The 19,587-nt window shown below is 44.4% G+C and overlaps 3 protein-coding genes across 4 annotated transcripts in view; 1 reads left to right on the top strand and 2 right to left on the bottom strand.

Moving 5' to 3' along the window:
• The window catches only part of LOC131265978 (potassium voltage-gated channel subfamily H member 6), a 25,076-nt gene extending 5,684 nt beyond the window's left edge, over window positions 1–19,392 (bottom strand). The window contains exons 1-12 of the mRNA XM_058268304.1: window positions 19,317–19,392; window positions 18,904–19,134; window positions 15,268–15,405; window positions 15,033–15,186; window positions 14,785–14,941; window positions 14,577–14,682; window positions 13,683–13,787; window positions 11,132–11,301; window positions 10,881–10,949; window positions 3,601–3,844; window positions 3,303–3,484; window positions 1,717–1,737 (exon numbers count right to left, since the gene is read on the bottom strand). Of these exons, the coding sequence (XP_058124287.1) occupies window positions 1,717–1,737; window positions 3,303–3,484; window positions 3,601–3,844; window positions 10,881–10,949; window positions 11,132–11,301; window positions 13,683–13,787; window positions 14,577–14,682; window positions 14,785–14,941; window positions 15,033–15,186; window positions 15,268–15,405; window positions 18,904–19,134; window positions 19,317–19,392 (1,653 nt within the window). The remainder of the gene's footprint in view (window positions 1–1,716; window positions 1,738–3,302; window positions 3,485–3,600; window positions 3,845–10,880; window positions 10,950–11,131; window positions 11,302–13,682; window positions 13,788–14,576; window positions 14,683–14,784; window positions 14,942–15,032; window positions 15,187–15,267; window positions 15,406–18,903; window positions 19,135–19,316) is intronic.
• LOC131265977 (rho guanine nucleotide exchange factor 18) overlaps window positions 1–19,587 on the top strand; it is a 47,503-nt gene that overhangs the window by 9,638 nt on the left and 18,278 nt on the right. The window lies entirely within an intron of this gene.
• On the bottom strand, window positions 15,990–17,991 carry LOC131267251 (mucolipin-3-like). The gene has a single exon (XM_058270075.1). The coding sequence runs from the start codon at window positions 17,989–17,991 to the stop codon at window positions 16,060–16,062; it is 1,932 nt and encodes a 643-aa protein (XP_058126058.1). The 3' UTR covers window positions 15,990–16,059.

Genomic DNA, 19,587 nt, shown 5'->3' with positions numbered 1-19,587 from the left:
AAAAAATGCAACTAATCAAACAATACTAAAAGAGAGCAAGGCTAGTTTAGGTGAGGATATAAAAACTGTAACAAAGAAACAACTGAAATTTACGAAACACTATTCGTAAAGCATTGACACAAAAGTAGCACAGTTTATTATAAATGCTTCATGATGTCGTTTCTTGCTGTTCTGTGTGACAAGAAAACGGAAACCTTTTTTGTGTTTATTTAAAATTTGCATTATGGTGAGTTAAATGCGGCAATCAAACAAGCACTTGGTTAAAAAATTAAACATATTATTTAAACCAACAACAACCAGATTCCATTACTGCTCCGGAAGTTTGTTTCTCTGTTTATTTACGGTTGAAGTGTCTTTGTACTCTCCGATAAATTAGGGTAGCTATATGATATGTGAGGGTTATTTAATGCTATGTGTTTTGTTCGAAACTCCCTCTTGAAACAATCGCTGCTAGTTTCCTCTAATTCCTATGTTGTGTTTTATTTTAAAAATGGTAAACGCGTGCTTCTCGTGCCACTATCCAAACGCAAGAGAGTGCTACGATATAGAAAAAAACTTAATCTAGCCTGCTGCGTTGGTCAAAAATTGCACCCTTGAAACGCAGTCAAGAAACGCACAGCCTACTCGAATCTACTCGTTACAAATTTACACAATTCAAACCAGCCGTTCCGTTCTGAACACTATGTTTTTTTTCTAGTGTTCCTAAGAAATCGGGTTTTCCAAACCGAAGGCTAGGTCCTATGATGTGGTTCAGTGGAAGGAAATTGGTATTCTTCTGGATCGTTATACGAAGCCGCGCATATTGTCATTTTAAATAGTTGTTTAGAAATCTACATAGCATAATAATACTCAGTTTTTTTGAGGTAAAATAATCCGGCTCGACTAGAGTTCATCTAAATCTGCACACAATGTTGTTTTACATGTTTTAACTTAAGGCCGAAGGCAATACTTCTATCTACGTTCAATCGTTCACTACATTACCAACTTTCTAATGGGGGGTTTTGTTTTAAGGGAATATTTGGATAAGAATAACAATATTTTGTTATGAGAGGGTTACAAGAGAGAAATATTTAAATAATGAGCATGCCAATTATTAAAGATTAATTATTCTAAACTAGAGGTAAAATGAAACTGCTCTACGATTAAGTGAAAACGTATAGCATGGCAGCATCATTTGGTCTATGATAATATTATGAACATGCGTGATTGTGTGGTTTTTGTTTCATTGATTTGTTTTAAAGATAATAATATCACTTGGCTGGAACTATCTGGTATTGGTATCTGGCATTGGTCTAAATGTAAATGCAAACAGGCTGTATGCAATAGAATACATAATATAGCTAGTAATAGCATTTGCAGAACTAAAGCAAATGATTTCATAAATAGTGAAACATTTTGCTGGTCTTAGATTTAGATTGAAGGATATTGTTATTTTGTTACAGGGTAGATGGAATAACCGAAAAAGCGCATAGTATACGTGTGTTATCAATGACTCATGTTCAACCTGTTTTTTGCCATGTGTTACTATGTGTTGGTGTTGATGTGTATATGTGTCTTTTTCGAAAACAGGAATGCAACTCAGAAACAAACAATAGTGATTATTAGCTTTTGGTGTGTAACATTGCAGAATCCAGTTTTAAACGTTTTCGAAAACAGTAGGATGTATGTTGAAAAACGAAAGACTTAGGTATACTTCCAAAATCTCGAGTGCAATACCTCATCTTTGTCCAAGCCAAGCTGTAAAATACAAAAACTGGCGTCATTTAGTACAATACAATTTATGGGTAATAGGATGATGGTAAGGAATAGTTATTTGGTGGAGAAGTAAGGAAGAATAGAATATATCATTCTTATAACTGTGTAACTCTCCATCTCTGGCATATGTTGCTCGGAACGAAACTCCGAGAGAAGAACTTCACCGATACAACAATGGGAGGAGGACACATGTCGTGTGTAACATAAACCCATTGAGATATTGAAGGGCCACCTTTTTTTTAGTGCTGCACTGTGTTTAGGATAAGGGGTTTTGTTAGCTGTCATAGGTGTAAGGCATGTATGCATTTCCTTGTGAATTTCGATAGAACAACACGGTAGAACGGACGAGAGCATAACCGATAAACAAAATGATAACCCAAAAAAGTATTTGGTTGTGTGCTGACTTGGCTAGAGATTGCAATCTAGATTAGTTTTAGAAAAGCAATTGGTTGAAGGTACAACCACAAAATTCTATTTGATTTTCATGTAGTACATGCTGAAATTTCTATAACCGTAGCAAAGAAGGAGTTAAAAGAATGCTAGCAATCCATGAGTAAGAAGTAAAATAGAGAATATTGGATATTATTATGTTTCGATACATGGAAAACAGCCTCTAGAACGTAGTTCAAAATGATTACAGAGTGATGACTACAAGTATCATGATAAAAATGCTCCTGTGACTGGTATACTAGTCCGGTTAGAGTTATGAACGTCCAAGATCTAGTGCTCAATGCTTTGGGGACTTTGATTGCGGGTTTGCACCGACAACTTGCCATTAGTGATGGATCTCAAAAAGAAAAGAAACAGAAAAAACAACAACAACACGATATAAAACTAGAGAAAGATAATATAAAACACCAAGGGTGAGAAGAGAAAAAGAGGAAATTAGTAATTCAAATCGCGAGCCCTTTCTATGCAAATGGTTGCTATGAAATATATCCACGGTAAAATGAAACTAAATCATAAAAGAAAAAAAACAAAACGCGCTAAGGTTGATATATTTCACCTCAAAATTACTGGTAGCGATAGGAAAAGCGGCTCTAGTTGGAAATATTTGCCTTTCTTAATCAATATCAGCTGCATAGCGAGCACTTTTCCTAAGTTACAAAGAAATAAGATAAAGAAGTTCGTTGTATCGTTGTGAGCATAGTTAGGCTTGACATTTTTGTTTATAACACTGGTAAGCGATTAGGTTTGTGTCCCTAGTTTTTGCAATAAATCTAAAAAAATCTTGTCGTCTTATATCTGATAAACCGGTCCAACGACGTTAGCGACGACGGCCAAGTTTGCGGTTAATTGAGGGGATTATGTTATTAGATTCAGCATCAAACCAGCATCAAACGACATGTTAGTTTTTTACTCAAAAGCCAATGCTTCCCAGTCTTAAGTTTGAGATCATGGATTTGAAGAAGCTACCCCCTGAGCTACAGAGGCCCGATATACACCTTTACATGACTCGCAGTACGCAACACAGACATATACAAACGTCTCTCAAAGGTCAACGTGTTTTTTCGTTGTTGGTTTCGGATAACAAACATGGCAATTACCTCGTCTGTGTCACTTCCCACGAGAAGCAGATCGAACGGTATGGCCGCGACCAGATCTATGAGAAACCAGCCGCTCAAATAATGCACGGCGATCCGTCCCGGATGCGACACTACCTCGTCCTGCCCATTCACGAACGTCGTGCGAAAGTTTATCAATATATCAACAACGAAGGTTACGTCAACTGTAGAAGAGAAAAGGGGGTGAAAATCAGAAAACCACCGTGAGTTGTTGACGCCAATTGCGTGTTGTTCGAGGCAAAGCCCCGATTTTTGCGGGCCAACCAGGTTTAGGGCTTACCTATTAAATCAATTATCACAATTGGATCATCGGCGTATTTTCGATTCTTCCGTGAGTTGTAGTCCGGCTCGCTAAGCAGAAACGCAGCCACGTAGGGTGTAAATATTGCTGTGTACATAACTAACAAGAGGATTATCCAATCCCAGACCGCCTTGAAGGGTGAGTAGTGCAGTATTGTCCATTTGTGAACACGGGGGCTCTGCAGTTTGTACTCCGGCAGGACGTCCGCGCCAAGCGATAGTACCTATATTAACCGATTGACGGGTTAAAAGATAGAGAGAGAGAAGGAGAGAAAGTGAGAAGCAAGAAGAAACGTGAGTCGTACTATTTAGTGATTGTCGAGAAGGATCGGGGGATTGGGGGGTTCTATTGCCGAAGTTATGGTGTTCATTTGCCATCGATTCGGTCTTTTCGGAGTGTAGGGGGGAGGTTGGTCATTGGCTAAAACATCGATCGAATTGAATATTGGCCCACAAAGCGGTCGCTGCTGGCATGTTGTGGCACACGGAAGTACACGCTTAGTATCCTGCGCAGTACTGATCCGTTGTTGTTACGTACACGGCAGGCAGATAGCAGAGGAGCAGAGGAAGGTGGGAGAGAGGTGTTGGCAGGCGATAATCGATAGTAGAGTTTCACAAGCGGGCGGGCTATCAAACGACAAATCAAGGACAATTCCCAAGGGCGAGGGCAAGAAAAGGGCGCACTTGTCAAGCGCTTTATCAGCTCTGAGGCGGCGACTATAGCACTATTCTAGTACACACTGAGGCGCGGACCAGTTGTGTACAACTGTGGCGGTTGCGTGCAGCATAATAATGAGAGAGTAAAGCAGAATCATATAGAGGCCTGCGGGAAAGCCATAGGTATGGGATGTTTAGAGCCGTACTTGAAACAAGCGCTACCTACTAGCGTAGCAGAGCGGGAGTGTGGCAAGAGGGCGCGATAGCAGCATATATGAGGGGGCAAGGGGAGGCGGGTGGCTAGATCGAAGTGTGGATGAATATAGTTACCTCTTTTCCCAGGTTGGCTTTGTCGCCACTGAGCCCATTGAGGTTCAAATTGGAGTGTGTGGAGATATGGTTTTCAATTTTGATTTGATTTTTCTTCGAGTCCGAACTGAGCCGAACGCTGGACCACTTTTCCTGTGCCTGTCCGGTTGTTTTTTTTTTTTTTTTTTGGGAGGCACCGGGCACCGGTTGCCATTTGTAGTAGGTGGTTTTGCGAGGTGGGGAGGCGTAAGCAGAATGCAGAAGAATATACATAATAAAGGTACATGAAAGGGGTCAGTAAAAGAGTCGCGCGCACCGGGAGGAACTGGTCACAGCTCCTTCACCGGCGATGATTGGCGAAAGGTGAGCGAGAAACCCTCTCAAACACCTCACAGACAGACCTGCAAATTTTGCGGGACCGATTTGTTGCGATGTTCATAGTTAAGCTTCGATTGGCGCACGAAGCTCCGGCAGGATTTGGTTTTGAAGGCGGAATCGAGACTGGTGGCGGTGGAGGAGCTCGGCTTGGCACCGATCTCGTTCGTCGTGACTATTAGCGGTATGTTGGTCTGATCCTGACTGTGTGCCCTGCTCATCTTCATGACATACGAAGAAAGTGATCTTTGGAGTTTGCGGTCCTCAGTGTAAACCTTATTCATAAATGCTTCCGTTTTGTGTGAGGCCTTTGCTTTTGCGATAGGTTGCGTTTCCAGGATCAACACATTTACGCACACAAACGCACACACATACACCCACACGCACACAGCCTTGGCTCAGCTTTTGGAATATGGGTACGCGAAAACGCGCAAGCAGCAGTATAAAATGAAGGCTTTGGCTTTTTTGGCTCTTGCAGCGATATACTAAACTTGCTGTGCTCTACTACGAGTACCTACTGAAGAATGTATCCAGCCGGGCAGCTATTAGCAGCGTTAGCAAATTGGATTGAGCATTTTTAAATACGATGAAAGAGTATACTTCTTCCCGGTTTGGCGTAACAAAGTTGAAAGGAAAACTCGGCGAAAACTGTCTTCATACAAGTGGACAAAATGGACTGATTCTCGTTGGGCTGATGAGGCAATAATACCTGATGCATATGTTCATGGTTTGAGCAAATGGTGCTTCTGACATTAAACTTTCTTCTTACTGGAAGCACTCCCCTTCTCTCTCGTTTGCTTCGCTTTTTGTAATATTCGTACGCGACTGGATTTTTGGATTTTATAGTACACTTTGTAGATGCTATTCACCCTTGCCCAAATTTGTTCGCGATTCATAGTTCTCTCACGTCTCGCTCTCCATTTCTCTGCCTTTCAATCTCTATGCTGGATTCTCGAAATCATAGAAAACATATTTTTTTTCGCCCATGCGTGCCAATTAACCGAACGGGGGTGGCACTGCCTGCCTGCTGCAAAATCCGGTCCGTTGGACGATTTTATTCCGTCGCAAAACGGAACAGGGCACCACACAAATGTTCTAGCACTCGCGTACTACACTCGAGAGTAGTCGATGGTAGGAGTGAATGGTTATTGATTTCCGTGTCTACAGCACACACCACGCGCGCCACCTACGTGTGCACCCCGGTGGCAAGGATATGTTTCACGCCATCATTGGTCCCGAGTCTCGGGGCAAAAGCGCAATCATTAATCGAACGACGGGAAAGGACGGATTTTCGATTTCGCAGAACCAAGGACTTGACCACCAAGGAGACCACTGAAATGGAGACCGTTTGAACGTTCACTTCGCAGCGATTAAAAGTGGCCAACTGGGGGAAGGATGCACGGCGTGTGTAATGGTTGTAAAATTGAGCCTTTCTACTCAAAAGCCTCGTAGCGCGCACCGCCTTAATGGGCTCTGGAACTCGTAGGACGACGAGTAAGTAGTAAAAGCGTTGCGTCCTCACAGTAACGGTTCTCGCTCTTCACTAACTCATTGTCCTGGGGAGAAACATCTTTCCACCATGTGGACGGAAGAGAACACCCGCTTTTCCGTACCCGAGATTCGCTCGGTTCGCGTTATGTGTGTGCATAGGGAGGGATAGCAGCCTACACCAATATGGACACGGAAATTCACGGATTACCACCACGAGACCGGTCGTGGGGTATCCTTTCGTTTTGCTCGCCCGTTTGTGTGTGTGTGTGTAAATTTTATAGTAGTTGAAAGGGGAAGGCGCCGACTCTTGGCGGTTCGATGAGAGAAAATGTTCCGTCCGTCCGTGCGTCGTGCACATGTGTTGGTGATTCTGTGTGTATCCTTTCCCACCAGGAAAACAAGGACTTGCACTCTCGTGTCCGTGGTTCGTCGTCGTCATTTTATCGGTGCGCTCGGATTCTTGTTTGCCTTTTGCCAGGAGGGCAGCAGAACATTGCGCTGGCACATGACAGAGAGGCGTGCGGGTTGCCCATCGGAGCAGAGAATAATCATTAGAAATTATTCATTTTTCAATCGGCAAATGATTTTCACGCCACCTCCTCGTACGTGCTCGTGGTTCTGCCAAGCAAAACGCGTATATGGTATACCGCCATGTGTCGCCATGCCTACAAAAACAGATGGTGTGTATTAATCAAAGCAACCAGTTACAATACAACTGGGGATTATGGGTCGTAAACATAATTTAGCCCGGTACGAGGGCTGGCACGTAGTAGGCACTGGTTGGTGATGGCGTTGAGCCCGATGGTCTGCCGGTTCCATTTTCAATGCCTTTTGCAGCCTGGCGAGCCTGGCGAAGGAAACATTTATGTCCCCGTCTCTTCAACGGACGCCCAGGGGACAACGTGCCACACACCAAAGGTGCTACCGTATTTACAGCTGACCTCAGGGGAATTTTGGGTGTCGTGACCTTCCGCAAAGGTTCACTCATTGCTAGCACACACTCGTCGACGAGCTCCAAGGCCCTTCTGACGTGCGCGGCATCGATAATGTGTGTTTCACACCGTCCGTCATTGTACCATTTTCAGTCCTTCTCTCCAAAAAAAATGCGGGATTATCGAAACGGTTAATTATGGTATTGCCACTACACTTGCTACTTGATGCTGCTTGCCTCGCCTACTTTGCTCCGAAAATAAATATGTACGTACAAAAAACGGGGCACACAAACAACGATATCGAGAACAACGATCAACGTCTACGCTCTACGGGGGACTTACTGTTTCCACCGGCTCTGGAAGTATCTTTTCAAACTTGTGCCCGAGCAGCGACTCTTTCGCCCCCTCGGCCGGCTCCGTGTCGAAGCTGTTGGTCTTATGCGAGACCTTGCGCGACAGCGGCGAGAACTTCGAGCGCGACTTGACGCTGTTCGCTTGCGAGTGGGTCACCGACTTGTCCGACTTGTTGTCGAACGACCGCTGCTGAGCCCCCCGGGCGGTGTAGCAGAGCCGATCGGACAGGGCACTGTTGAGGCTCCGGATCGAAATCGGCACGATGCTCGGCGTTTCTATGATGTTCACTATCCGATTGTCCTCTTCCGGCTCGTCTTTTTCAACCTCGGTGGCATTGGGGCACCGTTCTTCCGCGTGCGTAGTGTTGGGTGGCGGAGGGTCGGCTGACTCGTCCAGTCGTATCGGTGGTGGATTGGTGGCAGGATCTGGCGGGTGCGAAAGCCCCTCCCAGCCGCACGCATTTCGGCAGCCCGCATGGGACGTCCGTGGTTTGCGTAAGTTCGACAGCAGGCTCTCCGACAGGCTGAAGAAGTTGTCCGCCGCGTGCTGATAGCGCTGTTTGTCGGACATGGCCGGCGGACAGAGCAGTTGCCCATGGTGCAGGCACACACCCTTCGGTAGGTTCGAGCAGCTCTTGGTGGTAAACGACTTCTGCGACAGCAGCCAGCAACAGTCCTCCGGGTGGTCCAAGGCTGGAAGCATCACGGCACAGTGTTGCTGCTCGGTGGAGGCGCCTGGTGCTGGTTTCCGACCACCCTGGTGATGGTGATGGTGATGGTGCCCATTCACCGCACCCATAATCTTCCTGGCACCCCGGAGGAAGCTCAGATTCGTCAGCAACGACAGGCTGGACTTGTTGTGCGTCGTCGTCGGCGGTGTGCAGATGCAACTGCCGGAAGAGTTGCGCCTCTGCCGGACCCGCTTCCGCTGCTCCATGTAGTCCTCTAGCTCGCGCTCCCCATTGCTACCCGAGGACAGGTCGTCGTAGCTTAGCGTCTCGCACTGCCGCAGCAAACTGTCTAGCTTGCGTATCTCGGACAATTCGACGCACGAGTTGGCCCGCAAACTTGCCTCGGACATGGTTTTGCCAACATACTTTTTCCTCGCTACCTGTGGTGATGAAGGGGGGAGGTCGGTCGGGTCGGGTGGTGCGCTGTTTATTTTCGCTATCACGCTATCTTTTCTATGTGCAACTAGCCTCGTCGGGTGATCCACAACGACACGACCAACCACCGTTTCCGATGCGAGGGGACACACACGTCAAGCGAGACTATTTGTGCCTCTGTTGGTTCATTAAGCTCCTAACCGTAGGTATCGCAGCAACAACACATGCGTATGTTTCACTCCGAGCGGTCAGACAACAACAACACTTTTGTGTCCATTCCACACCACACCACACAGATTAACGACCATTAGTAACGGCAATAACAGGAGAGTGAGTGGGTTAGGTTCGCCAAGCAATAACACGACTTTATGACGAATGATCTCACACGAAACACACAATGATGGCTTTTAGGTCAACGAAATGGGAACTGGCTAGGTAGGTACCGTACGAAGGTGGTAGGCAACAATATTATATAATTATGTTTTTTTGATATGTGTGCTGGAACCGATCGGCCCCAGGCTTCGTTCTCGGGACTTTGCTCTTTGCTTGTAGGGCCTGCCAACACTAAGATGCGCACCAATCCGCTTCCGGTGAACAACTAAGCACCCTGACTCTTGTGGTCTTGTGCAAGAACATTTCAATCACACGGTGGTGTGTGGGGGTTTCAATCAGCCAACGAGCAACTATAGAGGCACCACCAAACGGACACCAATCCCCCAAAAAAGCGAGCCAACGACTAAGCTTGAACCAGTCGTTCCAGCTGCCAGCACTGCTGCTCCCCAACTGGCCTAGAGAAGGCTCTAGGACAACAACCAACCACCGTGCGTACGGATGGCTTTACTTCCACTGGTGGCATGCCTGCCTGCCGAGTGTCGGAGATGGTGGTTCTTTCTGCACTTGACTTGAAGAGGGAATCGTAGACCACCCACCTACACGCACACACACACACTATTTGGTCCTGGGCTCTATCCTAGGCGGGCGGGCGGGCGGGCGCGCGGGGGGATGTTGTGCGAATGTGTGTTCGGGGGCTACAAATAGGATTCGTTCTCTCGAACTGCGCGCGCGAGACGAGAAAATGCAACGGGCGCGGGGCGGGACCAGAGACCGGGAACGCCGGGAGCAGATGAGGCCGAGTAGAAGAGTACCATTACCACACACAGAGGGGCCAACACAAACGGCCCGAGGAACAGGGATTTATGTGGGACCTAGGACTCTGAAGTAGAGCAGCACACTACACTGGCAACAAGCGCACGCAGACATGCAAAGCGACTACTTACCCGGTTACGTGTGGTGTGGTGTGTGCGGAGAAAAGCAAAAAAGAAAAAAGGAAAACGGAACGCAAAAAGGACATTCGTTTGGTTGCTCTTGGCATGTCGGCTGGCTTGCTGGCTGGCTGGCTGGCTGGCGGGTCTAGGCGGCAAACAAACACACAGACAACAGTGGTGGTGTGGTGCGCACATAACAGGTGTGATAGAAATGAGACGTGAGACTTTCTACTTCTGGCAGCTCTACTCTACTCGCCCACTACTACCTCGCGGAATGGGTGGGCGCACGGGTGGCATCTGTGGCCGCCCACCTTCCAAACCCCCTTCACATGGCACGAATGCCGCCACTCGCATCTGCCACCTCAATGGGGGTTTTTCAATTGATTCTGAACTCTCCGGGAGTTTCGAGAGGAGTGCCAAATAGGTTGTTTTACATAATCACAGGGCTCTGGGACAATTGAGAAAACAGGATAACAAGGAATCAACTAAGCGCAAAGCTGCAAGCTGCAAGCGGATGCATTTTGTTTTTAGTTTCGGTTTCTAAATTTCATACTTGTCGAGGAGGAGGAGGAGGAGGAGTTTGTCTATTTTGGAGTGATTTTGTTTTGGGTAAAATTTTCGGTGCAACACACACACCGCGTAAGGATAATGTAGAAAGTGCGTCTCAATCTTGGCATTTCATTTCTTTCCCTCCCCGCAAAATGTGTGTGTGTGTGTGTGGTGTGTGTGTGTGTTTTTTTTTTCTTCTCCCTTTCCAGTTTTGTTCCCTTACCTGTGCCACCTTCTCCCCCATATTAATGGTTTGCCGCGTACCTTGGAAATATTTGCCAGAGCCATTGTCCTGTTTGCACAAATAGGTTTTAGGGATATAATAATGTAAATAGAAATGACACAGAAAATGGAAAAATGAAAAAAAAAAACAAGCAGCGCGCCAGACCCGGCCACAAGGCAAGCCAAAGTTGGGACGCGAATGTTTAGCAACACAGAGCGATACGATATATTTATATATGTAGATATATGTACCTTTGTTTTTAGCGAATCTGAAGGCACATTTGAAAGTGATGAGCTGGTCCTCGCGTCCTGAGCGGCGCTACTATTGTTTGTCTGCTTCAACGGGACTGCCTTGTAGCGTTGAAGATCGCTTTCCGAGGACACGTAGGGAAAGTACAACCTGGCGTTATGACTGACGGGACCTGCGGAGTAGGGAGAACGGAACGGAACGGAAAGAAACACACGGAACCGCACATTCACTGTGGTTAGTTAAATCTGGTTTAGTGCATACATCCCGGCAGAGTAGTGGTTCGGAGGGTTACAGTTAGTCAGAGAAAAGGAGCATTAAAAGTGAATTGTATTTCAATATTTACACTACGGACAGCAGCAATGTATAAAACTGCAAACATTTTGAGCAGCAACGAACCACAACAACACGCAACTGAACATGTAACTCTTGCATAGTTGCTATTGAAACAAAAACAAAAAACCGGAACTATTGAACTATTTGTCTTTCTATCTAGGGTTTTTGAATATTGTGTTTCAAAAGTGATCGTGTGTCGATCTGCATTTTTTTTTGTCAACAAATGTTGGAAGCTTTGATTAGTATTGATCACAAAAAGAGCGTCGCAAATAAAACTGGTGTACAGTGTGTTGATACGTGCTTTTGTTTGGTGCATTTATTATAAATACAATTTGAATCTCAGTTTTTGATTGTGCCATAGTAATGGTTTTTGTTCTTCTTGAGGTTAATTAAAATTGCAAAAATGGATCTTTTACTCATGACAATTACAAATGACGAAACCAATAACATTTTGCTATTGTGTTTGCAATGATTTACTCATAAGTTGTCTTGCATGATCCCTAAACCGTGTGACTGACTGGAGAAAACTATTTTTGTACAATATTCCGTTCAGTAACACGCTTTAAAATGTAATACTACTACTAGAAAGGAACATTCAACAGTATAAAAGCAAGAGTTAGATGTACGAACTGGAAACACATGGCCATCGCTATAAGATTCATCGGAAGCCAGAACGCGAGCGGTTTAGTGAAATTCAGCCACGCCACACACGCCCATCTGTAAGGTGTGTTACGGGGTAGCCGATATGACAGAACAACCACGGACACTTAAAGCCTGGAGATAGAGACAAAACGAACGAAGGGGGTGGAAAAAGCGGGGAGAGGCAGGATTTTAGAAGGATGCTGAGGAACAGAAACAAATAAAATAAGGTAAATGGTGGGGGAGAGAGGACCAAGGGACACACGGCAACTAGGATTACGAGGAGGACAGGTGTTACAGTTGCACAGGCATAACAAATATTGTGATCGGAACTGTTACTCACCTCGCGGGTTGATGAATGTTTCAGCAACAATAAAAAAAGGTTGATTCTTGATTGAATATTATACAGTTTTCAGCCAGCAAACTAAAATAATGAAAATGTTCAACGATAGCAAATATACCCCTTTTCAATATAAAGCTTTTACAGATCAGTGTGTTATCATTGCTGCTGAAAGGAACAGAATATGTTTTTTTTTGTCCATAGCAAATTATTGTATTGAAACGATAAATTATTATGTATATATTATGTATATAGAGAACGAACATAGTTTTTAGTTGGTGTACCGGTTTGTGGGTATTTGTGGCGCAATCTACAATCTCGAACGAAAATGATCTATGGGGTAGCAAAAGGGCATGCAATTCGAAGGCAACGTGGGCTTGTTATTCAAATCCTTGGGGCGTATATTAGATCGGGTGTGTGCGGTTCAGCAATATACAGTGTGTGGGGTTTGTGAATGTGTGTTGCTGGGGGAGGACAACATGTTATTAGGTTTGAAACATGTTTTTCGTTGAGCTTTTCTCAAGCACGTGACCGTGGCGCGTAAGTGTTTCGTGCGTTGGATAGGCTAATTTCTCCAAACAAATAATATATGAGGCTGCTGTTGATAGAGTGGGGGGTTTTTGTTTAAGGGATTGAAGGAGCGACAGACGATGCAATTTTTGAGTCCCGTCTCACTGTCCACTGTGCATTATTTTTATGTTGCTCTCTGTACATTGCATAGGTGTGTTGGGCAGCGAGGGTCGTAGGGGACGAAAGCGCTTTAAACAAGGCCTTGCTACGGTAAAAAAGAGTGCTTCGTTACGAAAATTGTATTCTTCATCATCTCCTTGCGGACAGTTTGCGATCATGGCAGGATGAAGATCGCAGAAAAAAAAGCAAACTCGTGACGGCATTTTAGTGCATTGACCTAGAAGCAAAAGCAGCATACGGCACTTGGTGAGACGCATGGTGCCTGTTTTTGTTCAGGTTGGCTACAAGCATATTGTTGAAATGCGACTTTTTTTTATAGACATTCTGATGAAGTTGTTACATTCTGTTTGGTTTCTGCTTAAGACGTTTGTTTTTTTTTTTTTATAAAAGTTTATGTATATATATATGATTATCGGGCGTGCTCGCAAGTAGGCAGATATAGAATCAAATCGTTAAAAAAGGTGGCGAGTAGATGATTTTGTATTTTTGGTTTTTTGTTTTGTTATTTGTTTAAAGGGTATTATTCGAGAACCGAACATAAATATGTTTACCTCTCATAAAATCGTCTACCGTATGGGCACGTTTTTCTACGAATCCACGGCTTGTTTGGGAATGTGTATTTTCGAAACAGCGAATAAGTTTAGCGCTTTCCACATCTACAAAGTAACCAAAATCAGAACAAGTTATTTCACAGATCAAACCAAAGTTGTCAAAAAAGAAACGAGTTGTCTTGGTAAATTCACACTGGCAATGGCAATCTCCCGGTACGCTTTTGTTGTATGGAAAGGGTATGGTCTTCATAATGTTAATATTTTGTCAAAAAAATTGGCAATTTTCATTCCGAAAATCGAATTTTATCGGTTGCTTTGCAAGATTAACCACCAGTTCAACACAATCGGTATTTTGCGGTTTATAAATTTGCATACAACACGAGATGTTTTCACCCCACGCACACATCGGGAACTTTTGGGCGCTAAAAACAAACGTTGTAAAAGCAAATGCAAAATGATAATAAGCTTTACAACATGTATTATACCTTTTTTTAATTTAAATATGCAGCACAAGACACACAAATCAATGTTAAATACACGAAAATGAAGCCATTCAAACTGTTATCGTCATGTCAAGTGACTTTCCCTTTGGCGAAAACATGGTGCTAGTAGTTGGAGGTTTCTCTCAATTTTCGGGGGAAAGGGAGCAACTCTGCACGTTTTAATTAAAAGCAAAATGTGACGAACTAATGGAAGCTTTTCCAACCAAGATGTTTGTTGATTTCAAAGTATATGAAGTATAAAACACTCAAAGTAGTTAAACCAAATCCAATACCTATCCTTTCACGCAGAAGAGAGGATCAGTTGAGAGAGAGAAGGAAATGTGGATAGACGGCAGGAGAAAGAAAAAAAACAAAGGGTGTGGTGGCGTACTGGATGGTAAATTGCACTTACATTTGAATTGTGCTTCAAAGTCTAAGCTCTTCGTTTGGACAAACTCCGGTTTCATCTCTTTTGATGAAATGTGCTCCTTGCTTTCCAGTACCACATTTTTCCTCGTCTGCAAATTGAAAATAGTTGAAATGGTCGGATGAATGAAAGGGAATATTGAAATCTAAATTGCTATTCGCATAATCGCGATGATTGGAAAAGGGAGCCCTACATCTGGAGCAGTGATCACAATCTCCCCAGGCCCGCTAAGGGTATCCATGTCGTGGGGAAGACATTCCAATTCTTTCGTCCTTGTAAGAGCAGGTGTGGACATTGGCGCCCATATGTTTCCTTGCACCTTGAGAACCGTTTTCTGGTTAGCTGGCACACTGGAAATGAAAAATAGATATCAATTACTCTCGATCATTCTCGATCATGGATGGCTTTGTTGTAGGACGCTGGAAGTGGTGGTATTGTTACCTTTCTATTGTGTGTTTTGGTGCAATAATTTCGTCATCCTCCTGAGTAGCGTCCGATGGAGGGGTGAGGTAACCCGCTAATCGTAGACCACGATCTCGCAATGCTATATGGCCGATTCGGAATGATTGTCGAAAGCTAGCTCTGGCTTTGTCAACTGTCGTGAGTCAATAGAAAGAGCGAGTGATTTTAGGTGGAATCTGTGTCACTACAAAAGTTTATGTGGAAGGAAACTTACATTTGCTTAACTTTACTTGTTCTATGGGCTCGGGATTCGACGGATTCGAGAGATCCTCAAAGTTGATAATGAACAGAGAGATGTCATCCACTTCGGAACGTATGGGAGCGATGACTTCCGAGCATAGAAACTTGGTGCCTGCGAAGGAAGGAAAAGTAATATTTAGATAGATTTCTACGTGATGAAAACTATGAAAGGGGGTTCTCGTTATTATAAAATAAACGCATGTGTGTTTTACACGGAATTTTTATGGAAAAATTCCTACCGGCACATTATAGTCCCACGCCAACCTCAGCTCGTATATGGTTTTGTGCTTTAGCTCCGCGCCAGTCCGCCATGTGCCTGCTTGTTTAAATGGCATTTTGCATAAGTCCTCTATTCAAACACAGCCATCCAGATGGACAGTGGACAAAAATGTAGGTAACTTTCAACGGCATATTAACATTGCAATCAGTAGAACAACTGATGAAATTAAGAACGTAGAACACCAAAACATTCACACACACCACACACAATCATGCAACGAAGTAGTGAATGGAAATTCCTTTGCAAAATATACTCGTTTCATCGAAGCATGCTTTAAATTTATGTCAAAAGTATAATACGCTTAATGAACCCAATAAAAATGATGAAACCTTAATGTCAAATTTCTTTCATCACACCGCATGACGCTTGTGTGGAATTTAAATAATGTGAGACAAACTGAGCAGGCGTCGTTAGATTTTGTAAAATTTTATTGTAACGCTCGTAACAAATAGTAAGGTAACGATACTGAGAAGTATATAAATTGGTTTAGTTGTTAATGTTGCTCGTAGAAGCTTTGGGCATTAAAGAAGTGTATCCTGTAGGGCCTCGGCTGGACGGATTCCAGCCGCAAAATAAGCGCCTAACGGCGTCCTTCAGCGACATCACTTCCATCTCGAACTCTTCGTGGTCTCGAAACACACCGCTGGAGAAGTCATTCGGGTTGATTGGGCCAACGAAAAGCCGCAGATCGGATTGCGGAAACCCATCTTTGTAATACTTCTTAATCGTATCGTACGCATCCATTATGACGGAAATAAACAGGGACAGCACAACGTAGATGTACAGGCTGGTGAAGGAGTAGAGATAAATGCGGCAGAACCACCAGAGCATTAACGATTTCTCGGACATGATCGAAAAGGTGGCAAACATGTCATCGCCGTTGATGAGTGCAAAGAGGCATTCGGAGGTGGTGGACAGCGATCGGAACTTGATGTGGTACGGACCGAGCACCAGCCAGCCGCAGAAGGTAAACCCAGCGTAGATGATGAGTGCGCAGAGCAGAAATCGGCTTATCTTTGGGGTGGCTTTTTTGAGCGTCAGTATGACGACATTGTATGTTTTGAAGAATCCCAAGTAGCGCAAGACGCCAAACCACACGAGCGAGTTGCCTACGCCCAGCAAAAGCGAACAGACGTTCCAGTCGTCCGCGATGAAGTGCTTCCGTTCAATCTCCTCCTTCAGGGCGGATCCGATAATGAGCAGCACGTCGTTGAAGACGATCATGATGTACCACATGTTGACGAACTCCCATTTGCCCTCACTGCTCAGATCTTTCCCGTAGGTTTGCTGGAAAAAGTCGCACGTCATCACCCGGAGCAGCTGGGCGCGGAAAATTGCCCGAGCACACAGCCCAAACGAGACGAGGCAAATCACGATCACAAGTATATTCAGCAGGCTCCGGAGCGCATCGTCGATCTGCGAGTTCTTTATGAACTCTACGTCGCCATGGCAAACTAGGCGCGTTGGTTCCGCCTCGAGCCGGAGAGTCATCTGACCGTCGTGATCTTGGTTGTTGAAAAATATGAGAATATCGAAGCGATAACAGTCTGGCGCCGTTATCGGCCCAGCCGCCTTGAAGTTTACTGTTTTGATGGCAAACCGTAGTTCCGCTTTCACTAGCGCCGAGAAGTTGATGTGTATATCTTTCTCGCGCAGATACGCCTGGCTGCCCTTCACGGTGACGTTCTGGTATAGGTACACGCAAAGCGTGTCGATTTCCGGGTTGAATACGTAGCTTTCGTTGAACCCAAAGATGGTACCGTCTTTGTAGCGGTACAGACACAGGCTCATCGGGGCCATCGTGTTGTCCTCGGTCGGAAACGAGTACGGACCGATGGCCTGCGGGAGATTCGCGTATCCTGCCGCGGCGTAGTCTATGGTTCGGAAGAACTCGTCGATCATGTACACGGATAATGGGCCCGTTTCGGGCGGATAATTGTTCACCTCCATTGTGATGTCCCAGCCGCGGAGAAACAAATGCGAAAAGGTGACCGTATTGTCCCACGTATAGTTCACGTGCATATAGCGGGAATGTGCGAATAGGCAGAGCTGCAGCGTCACGAGCACGATTTTGATCACTTGCACTACGAACTTGTACGGAAAACGTCGCTTGGCCTCCCATTTTTCTATCGGGTTCATGAAGAAAAATTGAAGCTTGCGCCTCAGTCGCTCCTCCATCTCTGCGGTGTGGCTATCCTGAAGCACTGGCGATTCGACAATTCCCTCGTCATCCGCCTGATCCTTTGTTTCCACTGTAATATCACTGTCGCTTCTGGTGCGCTGGCTCGTCACGTACGGTCGGATAGGCCTCATTGTATCATCGATTTGTACGTTCTGGAGCCTGTTAATACCCCTGGCACTGGATACGCTGCCTTCTTCTTGATCACAGTCCGAGATAGTGGGTGAGCAAACACTCATTGCAGGCTCATAAGATTACTACGCGAGCTGACAATTTCTTTTCTTCCTTATCAGTGGATGCTGCTGGTGGTGCTTGTTTTAGAACGAAGTAAACAACGAATCAACTGGGTGCAACGAAAAGCAGCATTAACACAACGGCAACGCAGAATCGAGTCTGCGCACGAACACTTGTGAAGTGTTGTGTCAAACTGCCTCAAGCTAACTAAAAAACAAGATGCTGTCAAATTTGAGATAGTCGGTTTTACTGTGAAAAAGCTACCGTTTACGTGATTAATAACACATTCAAGCTGCTGAAAAACGTTATTCTTGACCTCATACTACACGAATTTCACCCACTTCAAGCACCAAATCTACGCTAAACACTTTTCTCTTGTCTAAAATCTTGTGTACGCTTTCATAGAAATATATATCATATCAATAATTTCAAAAATACAGGTCAATAAGCAAAAAATTGCACCCAAAAAATGTTAACCCTTGAAGCGTAAATTCGTCCTTTCTGGGTTAACGATATAGGCTTTGCAAATGTCAAAATGTCGTCCTTTTCATCAGTTGTCAAAACACACAACCTGATCGTTTTAATGACACGTTGGTAAATACCTAAAACGTACGTTATGGTTGGTTTAAAAGCAAATTATAATGCTCTAAACGTTTTCAGTTTGCATGCATGCCTTCGATCTGATGATGATTTTGCGAATATCATAATTGACCTTTTGTGATCATGCAAACACAATTTTAGGATCCTATCATAACAGTCATTTGTGCACGATCACGTGGCAGGGTACTTTGATCAGTTAGTTTATTTGAAATAAATCGCCACGATACGACCATTTTCTATTCAGTAACCGCGAATAGTTCTTATCATGTCCCCAAAGAAACGTTCTAAAGGCATTCGATTTAAAGAGTGCAACTTACCGTCTTTTCTGTAGTAAAGAATTTCAAAATGCTTTTCTTCGCCTTTTCTCAGTGCTTCTTTGATAGATTCCATTACACCAACGGATGTCATTTGGCCTTGCAGGAAATCGGTGCAAGCCGATCGCTGCATCACTTCCGCTCTGGTGAAACCAGTCATTTTGCAGAATCCGTCCGAACAGAAGATAATGTGGCATGATTCTGGTTGTGCATTTGCTACTAAAAAACTGCGATCTGCAAATGGAAACAAAGTGACATTAGCATTGTATTGCATTAGCGCTGGATTGACGACGGTGGCAATATTTTATTTAGTAAATTAATAGGCACTAGAGTGTGACTCATCATCATGCAGTAGAAAGCTTATGCTATGCTATGTAACATTGCTATCGTTAGTAGTCGTTGGCATATATACTTACTATGTGTATCAAATTTTCGAATAATTGTCTCAATAAGAGTCGTTTTTGGAGCGACGTGTCCTCGACGTACAGGCATTGTGCATTAATGTTATTCCAACACTACTTATAGAATCCGGTAAGGGTTTTGCAAGTATAATTATGAATATTGTTTAGTGGAAAAATATAATGTTTCACTTGGGTCTGGTTTCCTACTGCTATTAGCAACACTATCTGTACATGGCCATTTCACAAAACAAGCTGAAAATAATCAGGAATAAGTTTATAAACTTGT

The sequence above is a fragment of the Anopheles coustani genome, chromosome 2 (genome assembly GCF_943734705.1).
Source record: "Anopheles coustani chromosome 2, idAnoCousDA_361_x.2, whole genome shotgun sequence".
NCBI lineage: Eukaryota > Metazoa > Arthropoda > Insecta > Diptera > Culicidae > Anopheles > Anopheles coustani.
Note: the sequence above shows the minus strand (reverse complement) of the source record. Positions and strands in the feature narration are given on the sequence as shown.